Below are 9,889 nucleotides of genomic sequence, written 5' to 3' on the forward strand. Positions count from 1 at the left end.
TTCTGGACTTCAATATCCCTGTCTGAATAACACCAGCAACCAGAAGGACATTTAGAGAAACTCTATCTAATGACAGCAGAACACACATTCTTTTCAAGAAGTCATAGAGAACAAGATAGACCATATCCTGGGTCTTAAAAAAAAAAAAAAGTCAAATATAAACAGATCAAACTTGAAACAAATTTGAAATCAATAAGAAACAGCAAGAAATACTCCAAACACTAGGAAATTAAACAAAATATTTCTAGGGCCAGTCCGGTGGCGCACTCAGTAGAGTGCAGCGCTTGGGAGCGTGGCGGCGCTCCCACCGAGGGTTCGGATCCCATATAGAGACCGGTCTGCTCACTGGTTGAGCGTGGTGCAGGCGCGACACCGAGGGTTGCGATCCTGTTACCGGTCACGAAAAAAGACAAAAAGGAAAAAAAAAATCCAAAATATTTCTAAATAACTAATACATTAGAGAGGAAGTCTCAAAAAGAATCAGGAAATTATAGAATTAAATAAAATGTAATTAAAACATATTAAAATTTATGGGATGAGGCCAACAGTGCTGTGAGGGAAATTTATAGAACTTAATGCTTACATTAGAAAATAAAAAGCCTCCAATCAATAATATAAACACCCACTTCAAGAAATTACTAGGAGCCAAATACAACCAAAGCAAGTAGAAAAAAGGGTATAAAATAGATATGAGCATATCAGTGAAATTAAGAACAGGAAAAGAGCAGAGAAAAATCAGTGATATAAAGTGCTGGTTCTTTGAAATGATCAATTAAATTGATTAATGTCTAAGAAGACTGAAAAAGACAAAAAAAAAGAATGGATACATTTCTAATATCAGGAATAAAACAAGAAATATTAAGTACAGATCCAGCTGTCATCAAAAGAATAAGGGAACGCTTCAAACAATGCTACAAACAAATGAGAAAACTTAGATAAAATGTAATTATTCCTTCAAAAGGATAAAATATCAAAATGTATTATGCATTAAATATTCTCTAAATAGTTCTACATGAATCAAATAAAATAAATACATAATTGAAAAGATCTCAAAAGCAAAATCTCCAGGCCCAAAGCCCAGTGGTTTACTGGAGAATGCTGTCAAATATAAAAAGAAAAAATAACACTAATTCTACACACAGTCTTCCCAAAAATATATGAGAACTCCTTCCAGCTCCTTTTAGGAGGCCAGAATCATGTAGACATCCAATCCAGATATGAGATATTAAAAACGAGAACAACAACAAAAAAACCAAAACCAGAAAGAACTACACATTGTTATAACTCAAAACATTTAGAGGAAAATTACCTCAACAAAATATAAGCAAATGGACTAATGTCATATGATATATAAAAAAATTATACTCCACAAACAAGTGTGGTTTATTCTAAGGAGACAAGGCTGGCTCAATATTCAAAACTTTATCAATGTAATATATCATATCAATAGGCTATAGAAGGAAAATCACATGATCATACAAAGTGGTGGAGAAAAAGCATTTGAGAAAATCCAGCACTCATTCAATTATAACACAGCATCTAAGCAAACTGGGAATAGAGGACAATGTTTTATACTTTATAAAGAACATCTATTAAGAAAAACTTACAACTAACATTGTACTTAATGGTGAAAAAGTAAACGATTTCCCTCTACTATCAAGAACCAGGTTAAGGTGAGCCTTTTTTACTATTCCTACTCAAAGTTATATTGGAAGTTCTAACTCAGGCAATAAGAACAAAGGAAATAAAAGGTATACAGATGGGAAAGAAGGAATTAAACTGTATGTGCAGACGACATTTCTATGCAGAAATTTCCAAAGATTCTATCAAAAGAAAAGGAACTCAGCAATGTTGCAGGATAGCAAAACACCCCCCAAAATTTTTATTACCAACCATCACATGGAATTCAAAGTTTAAACCTGACATTTACACTAAAAAAAAAAAAAATCCACAAAAAATAAACAAAAAAATCCTAGATGCCAATTTAAAAAAAATGTAGACTATCTATACATTGAAAATTATAAAACACTAATGAAATAAATTAAGAAATGCTTGAAGAGACATGCTATATTCATGAACTGCAAGACCCAATATTAATGATACCAAGTTTCAACTGCTCTACAGACTTAGATCTAAATCAATTTCTGTGTAAAAATTTGAGCAAGGCTTTTTTGTAAATATAGACAAACTTATCCTAAAACCTGTATGGAAAGTCAAAGGACTAGAAATGCCAAATCACTTTTAAATAAGAATAGGGATGAATCACTTTACCCAATTCTAACATTTATCATATAGTTACAGCAATCATTAAACCAACAGATGGGGATCAAGAAAAAGTCTGAGTGTTAAGTTTTTAAAACCACATGAAGAAAGGGTTTGCTTTTTTAAAAAATCAAGCCTTAAACAGTCTTAACTTGTGCAATATAATGGGCCCATTCAGGGTTCAGATCCCAACACCACCTAGCCACCAAAAACAAAGGAGGGAGGGCATTCATATGTGCATCCTTATTGCCTTACATATAAAAGTATTTCATGGCTCAAGCCCCCTAGTTTCTCATAAAAAGTTATGATTATCAAGAGTAGAGAAAATACTACTGTGGAACACAGAAGATGCGCAATAAAAGTTTGCAGGCTTGCCTTCAGCTGTCTAACTCTCCTGACACTGGACAGCAATGAATGTATACAAAACATAAAAAGGGTCAAAGCCCTTTACATCCTAAACAACAATCCCTTTGCCCCAAATAAACTAAGGAATTAAATACAAAGTGCCACTGGCTTGGCAGAAGTCTGAAAAGACCCATGCTTGCATTTCATTTTCTTCTATGTCTCCTCTTTATTTTTAAAATAATTCCTGAGATAAGACTGCACTGTAAACTAAGAAGGATATAGATGAAGGTTTTCCTATGTGCATAATAACAACTGGTTCTCTGGCTGGGATAAAGTCTCAGATGGAGAATAAGGCTCTAGGCTGAGTCAATTTCTTTCCTTTTTTTTTTTTTTCTTTAAAAGATGACCGGTAAGGGGATCTTAACCCTTGACTTGGTGTTGTCAGCACCACACTCTCCCAAGTGAGCTAACCGGCCATCCCTATATAGGGATCCGAACCTGTGGCCTGGGTGTTATCAGCACCACACTCTCCCAAGTGAGCCACAGGCTGGCCCTGAGTCAATTTCTAATATGACTCTTTAGATGACAAGTAATATGCAGCAACAGGTTTTCTCACAGTGAAGACACTTGTGGGGTTTCTCTTTGGTATGGAGGATCAGATGTCGAAGATGTTTTCTCTGGCAAAAGATTTTCCTCAGTGGTTACATTCAAAAAATCTTTCCCCAAAAGGAGTTCTCGAAGGGTAACTGAAGTTTGCCCACTTGAGAAAGGTCTTCCCACATCTGTTACACTAATAGGGTTTCTCCCAGTATGCATCCTTTGATGCTGAGTGAGCGATGAGCTGCGACTGAAGGCCTTTCCACATTCACTGCATTTATAGGGCTTCTCTCCAGTGTGGATAATGGCATGTCGAATGAGGTTTGTGCTCCAGCAAAAGGATTTCCCACACTCAACACATTCATAAGGCTTCTCTCCGCTATGAATCCGTTTGTGCCTTGTGAGACCTGACATGCGTGTGAAGGCCTTCCCACACTCCACACACTCATAGGGCTTCTCTCCAGTGTGGATGCTGAAGTGTCGAATTAGGTCTTTCCGATTGCTAAAGGCTTTCCCACATTCTTTGCACTGAAAAGGTTTTTCTCCAGTATGAGCCCTTTTATGCAGGATAAAAGTAGAGCAGTGAGTGAAGGCCTTACCACATTCACTGCACACAAAAGGCTTCTCCCCAGTATGAATCCGCTGGTGCCTCTTGAGGTATGACCTGTGGTTGAAGGCCTTCCCACACTCAAGGCACTCAAAGGGCTTCTCCCCGGTGTGGATGACGTAGTGGTGAATCAGGGCTGCACTCTCTAAGAAGACTTTCCCACATTCACTGCATTCATAGGGCTTCTCCCCTGTGTGAGTCTGTTGGTGCCACATGAGGTATGACCTGTGTTTGAAGACCTTGCCACACTCCAAGCATTCATAGGGATTCTCCCCACCATGAACGACATAGTGTCGAAGGAAACCTGGCCTATGTCGAAACACTTGCCCACATTCTGTGCACACAAAGGATTTTTCTCCAGTGTGTCTCCTATTATGCAAGACAAAATTGGAGCGGTGGGTGAAGGCCTTTCCACATTCATTGCACTTATAAGGCTTCTCTCCACTGTGAATCCGCTGGTGCTGTGTAAGGTACGACTTGCGGTTAAAGGCTTTCCCACACTCCGCACACTCATAGGGCCTCTCCCCAGTGTGAATCATGTGGTGTTGAAGGAGATGTGTGCTCTTAATAAAGGTTTTCCCACACTCTGTGCATTCATAGGGCTTAACTCCAGAGTGAATTTTCTCATGTCCTGAGAGGAGGTGTTTTTTGTTAAAAACTTTCCCACACTCATTGCACTTGAAGATATTTTCCTCTTCCTGAATCATGGGATCTTGACCTGATCCACGTGAGTTATGGCTATGGACTATATCTTCTGAAGAGACCTGCTCCTGTATAACACTTGAAAACACATCCTCAGCTGTCCCTAAACCACCATGTTCAGGGCTCCTTTTCCCAGGAAACTTTTCCTTCTGGGGACCTAACCCTGGTCTCAAGTGTCCCTGCATGTCAGATGGCTCATCCTGATCCTTGGCTTGCCCCCACTGGGGGTCCCTTGAGGATCCTTGTGTTAGCTGTCCCTGGAGTGAGACTCCCTTGGACAAGGCTGGGTCACAAGTGGTAGGTTCTGTGTTCTTGGGTTTTCCTTTGTCACCTGGAAGAAATCCAATACACAATAAGTCTTGTTAGTAATGAAAACACAGAAGACACAAAATTACCATTTCCATGAAAAACTGAATATGAAAATACTGCCAGTATCTGTTAAGGTCTGTTATCTGTCAAACTTAGGGTTGCGATTTCTTTCTTTCCTGGTCCTCAGACTCCAGATACCTTGAAAGGCAGACCCGGGGGGAGAGACTGGGTCAGGGAACAGAGGTTCTGTAGTAGAGTCACTTCACAATTCCAGACTGGAAAGGGGTAAACAGAGTAATAATGACATTGTGTGTGGCAAGTTTCCTCTAAATGAGGACATCCCATGTTACTACAAGAACAATAGGAATGGGCACCTAATACAATCACATGGAAGACAAGAAGTGTATAATGAAAAATTAACTCGCCAAAGAGAAGGATGGTTGTTGTCCAAAGTTATGGGAAGTAATCTCTGAATACTGGGTATTGCAAGAATGTCTTTTTTCTTTACAGTGGGCCCCTGACAGTTCATGCAAATTGGTAATCATTATAAGTCCCTAAACAGTTTATCCTAAAGAAAAGACTCAGGGTAAGGTCTGGCCACACCAGAAAGACAAACCACATGACTAGAAGATTAGGGCTTGAGTCATCAGATATACGCTGGACCTCACAAAGAGAAGGAGTGCAAGAAATTAGGTGACAAAGGCAATAATTCAATCAACTGTGCTTATGTAATGAAGCCTCAATAAAACTCTGGATACCAAAGCTCTGGTGGGTGTCCTGGGGGACAACACTTCAAGCCCATATTGCCATGTATCAAGGCTGGGGCGTAATGAGGACACTGAGACTTTGTGTTTGAAACCTTTCCAGTCTCACATCCACATCTCCTTTAATTTGAATACTTTGTAATAAACATGACTATAATAGGAGTTTTGTGAGTCTTCTTAGCAAAGTAGTGAACTTGAGGGTTGTTTTGGGAATTCCCAAACTTGTAGTTGGTGTCAGAAGAATTGCACAGATTTGGCAGTCTTAGAAGTCTGAGTTCTTAACCTTGATTTTGGCTAATCCTGCACAGAAGAAATCAGGGGAGCTTTCCAATAGGAGGTATCCAATGAAATGAGTCCTACTGACCAACAAAGGAGTTGTTATAAGGAAAAAATGGGCAGGGCACTGTAGCTTTAGGAAACAGAATGTACAAAGAAACTGCAGGATGGTGTTGATGACAATTCAGGGATAGGTAGGGACATAGGAGAAGGTGATTCCCAAGATTCTGAGTTCAGTCACAGCAAAGATGGCCACTGCCACTCTGAGGCTGGGGCTCACAAAGAAGAAGGTTAAGCAGGACCTGACTGGACACAGTGAGTCTGGTATGTGTAAGAAAGAGCTTGGTGCAAATATGAGCAAAATACACATGACCTAGATGGAGAAAACTATAACACTGTACCAGAAGACATTAACATGAAGAATAATATAAACTGACAATTCCCTAAATTCAGTAAAATTCCCTGTAAAATACCAACTCCATTTACCATAGAACTTGATGGTCTGACTACTGAATTTAGTAAATGGAGCTAGAAAAATTGGCTACTCATACAGGGAATGAAAATAATTGCATTGATACTTCACTACATAATCTAAATCAATCTCACATTGATAAAACTTAAGTGCCAAATGTCCAGCTTTACAATTTTAGAATCAAATAAACAAGAATATCTTTTCAATACTTGGGAAAAGGACTTTTTTTATACAAGACACAAAATGTTTAATCACTTAAAGAGTCATAAATTAGACTACACTAAAATAAGAACTTCTATTCAGCAAAAGATACTTTAGAGATAGTACAGATTCCCATCCTAGCCAGCTGCCAAAAGACAAACACCCCAAAAAGAGTGAGAGGACAAAATTAAAAACTAGAAGAATATATTTGTAGCATGTGTAACCGATAAAAGATAAACATCAGGAATGTGCAAAGAATCCCTACAAATCAAAAAGAGAAAGGCAAACAAGTTAACAGAAAAATAGGCATTTATTATGAAATGACATTTCACAGAATATAAATTGGCCCAAAATCATAAGTTGCTAAAACCTTTTAGCAATGAGGAAAATACAATATCTCATGAGCACAGAAGATACTACTTTGTGCCCATCTGATGGGCAATATTGAGAAGCTTTATGTTATGAAGTATTAAACAGGATATGGATCAATGGAACTTCCCACACTCCTGGTGAAGTTCAAATTAATAGAGGCTCTTTACAAAAGAATGGGAATAATCATGCAAACTTGAACATTTGCATAGCCTATAATCCTATAATTTCACTTCAAAAACATTACCAAAACGTGCCCCCACACATGTGGAAGATGAACACTGTATATTAATGTACACAGCATCACTGTTGATGAGAATGACAACGTGTAAACAAACAAACGCCCAGAGAGTCAATGAATATATGAATACGCTGTGAGCCACGAGTATTTAATTGTTTTGTTTTCTTCAAGTGTAAGAATTTGAGCATATTTTTATGTTGAGCAGAGAAAGAAAAGTTACAAAACAAGCAGAATATAAGTGAAGAAGGAATATCTATTAAAGGTGCTATCTACGCTCTGCTGTAGGAACTGGCCATGGCCAGGGGTAAGACCTCTTCCACCAGGGGAAAACAGAAGCTACAGATATTAAAAGCTGAGATGAATGTGTAAGGGTTGATGACCAAGCAATGCAAGGAGGTAGGCTTTATTATTTTCAACATGGAAACTTGCTGACATATCAGGAGTCATATGCTGAGACATGGTAATTGTCTGGATGACTGGATGTAGGAACTGATGACAGGTTGATGACCAAGCAATGCAAGGAGGTAGGCTTTATTATTTTCAACATGGAAACTTGCTGACACATCAGGAGTCATATGCTGAGACATGGTAATTGTCTGGATGACTGGATGTAGGAACTGATGACATGGAGGTGTTGGGTAACTGTCTGAAGTCACATCCAGTCTTCTAACCTGCTTGGATGGCATGACAATTCACAGAAACTTGGGAGAAGGTAGTAGTGAGCAAGATCACAGGTTTCTTGTCAGGCCTGTGAGTTTTGTACTTTGACATATTCAAGTAGAGATTGGGACTGAGGAGAGAAGGAAGGTTTGGAACAGACTCTGAGGAGCTACAGATGTGCTGGACAAAGACATTCATGATCTGGCTGAGCAGCCCAAGGGAACCATGGGGAAAGAGACCATAAGTCTGTGACGGCACCAATGAACATGCATGATGGATGGCCTCAGTGCCCTCAGCAGCCTTGACATAGAATAGAGAAGGTCAAATGTCACCTTGAGGTTTTACAAAACAGGAGATGTAGGAAGATATGGGGAAGGGACTGCTTCTTAGTGTCAGACTGACACTCAGAGGATGGGTGGATGGAGAAGGTGGGAAAGAGTAGAGTAGAATATAGCTGAAGAAAGAAATTGGGAGAGTAAGAAAGGCCCTTTTCCTCAGAGTTCAGAAGAAAACATGAGATATCACTGTTCGTTATGACTAATATGACTTGAATAATACTCATAACTTATAACTTACTTTTGATGAGTCCCTTATGTAGGCTCAGACACTGTGCTCTTTTATACATGAATGCATCAGGTGCTTACATCCTCCCTTACACAAAGCAATGACAAGGACAATCTTAAAACAACAGGTTTATGACAGAAGGTACCTGAGTTCCTTAATAACTTTGTGGCATAGATCCCCTTGACAATGCACACATACCTTGCTTGGTATGAGTAAGAAAAATAGTTTTCTTGTGCCAAGCCACTGAGATATTGGAATTTGATATAGCAGCTAGTGTTAATTTAGCCAAACTTATTTACAAAGGTTCAAGATCATGCAACTTCAGTAGGGCCACAAAGCTGGTGATTAAGAAGCCAAGTTTCAAGCCCATGCAGTTAGAGCCTCAAGACAGACCCTGCTCATAACCTCACACCTCCCAAGGAGTGAAGACGAGTGTAATGGGGCTGGGAGGATAGAAGGATCACAGGTCAAAAGGATCCATGGCTCCAAACCCCCAGAAAGGCCACAAGAAGCAGCTTCCCAACAATTACAGGGCCATGGGTCTCCTCCCAGTCTCAAGCCTGCAGAGACTCCCACCTGCCTGGATCTTTGCTCCTACCTGGACAGATGCTTTGGGAAAGGTCTTTCTTCACTGTCCATATCTCCTGCCCATGTTCCAGGTGGTAGATCAGCTCAGGTCTGGGAACAGGACACCCTGTTTGTGGAGAAGAAAAAAGACAGATGGACTTATGTGGAAAAAAATCTTCTTAATTTAGTTTGGGACTTCAGAATGGGAAACAGACCTTGGAGAGAACCCACTTCTACTTGACACAAACAAATGTCTTGTGACTTGAAAACCAAGGGCACAAACATCATCGTGGGACCCAAAGACTGTAGCACTGGCTGTGTAGGCACACCTATTCCCTTTGGCTTTCCTTGTACAGAATCCCTAACCTGTTCGGATGCAGTCATCAGACCTTGGGAAGATGACCCCCTCCGTCTAGAAGGTATTTTTTAATTAATGCAAGTAAATGGTCTATTCCTCACTCTACATCAAAACCTTCTGGAATGTCTGGTTTCCACTCAATTAAAACAAAATCTCTGAGGGTGAAGCCTGGGTATCAGATTTTAAACACTCCCCAAGTTGACTGTAGCCTCCACAGAAGGTGGAAAAGCCCTGCTCTCCATCATCTTACAAACAGCATCCCTGATCATCAGTAGTCTGTTAGGTAGGTGACCTAGGCTGGCCACTCCGAGTAAAGAGAAAGCCTTTATTCCAGGAAGGGCTGAATGAGGGGGTCTGCATTCCTGCTATCCTTGGACTTCCGTGAGGGAACCTTCCTACAGACCTTAACAAGGGAGAGGAAGCAAAAAAATAGAGAACCTGTGTAGGCACACCTATTCCCTTTGGCTTTCCTTGTACAGAATCCCTAACCTGTTCGGATGCAGTCATCAGACTTTGGGAAGATGACCCCCTCCTTCTAGAAGGTATTTTTTAATTAATGCAAGTAAATGGTCTATTCCTCACTCTACATCAAAAC

General features: G+C 39.8%; 1 protein-coding gene across 1 annotated transcript in view; it reads right to left on the bottom strand.

The window, feature by feature from the left end:
* Positions 1-3,102: 3,102 nt before the first annotated feature.
* The window catches only part of LOC103605260 (zinc finger protein 264), a 21,800-nt gene continuing 15,013 nt past the window's right edge, over positions 3,103-9,889 (bottom strand). Inside the window, exons 3-4 of the mRNA XM_008589837.1 lie at positions 8,968-9,063; positions 3,103-4,844 (exon numbers count right to left, since the gene is read on the bottom strand). Coding sequence (XP_008588059.1) covers positions 3,220-4,844; positions 8,968-9,063 — 1,721 coding nt within the window. The 3' untranslated portion in view covers positions 3,103-3,219. The remainder of the gene's footprint in view (positions 4,845-8,967; positions 9,064-9,889) is intronic.

The sequence above is a fragment of the Galeopterus variegatus genome, unplaced genomic scaffold (assembly GCF_000696425.1).
Source record: "Galeopterus variegatus unplaced genomic scaffold, G_variegatus-3.0.2 Scaffold5690, whole genome shotgun sequence".
Taxonomy (NCBI): domain Eukaryota; kingdom Metazoa; phylum Chordata; class Mammalia; order Dermoptera; family Cynocephalidae; genus Galeopterus; species Galeopterus variegatus.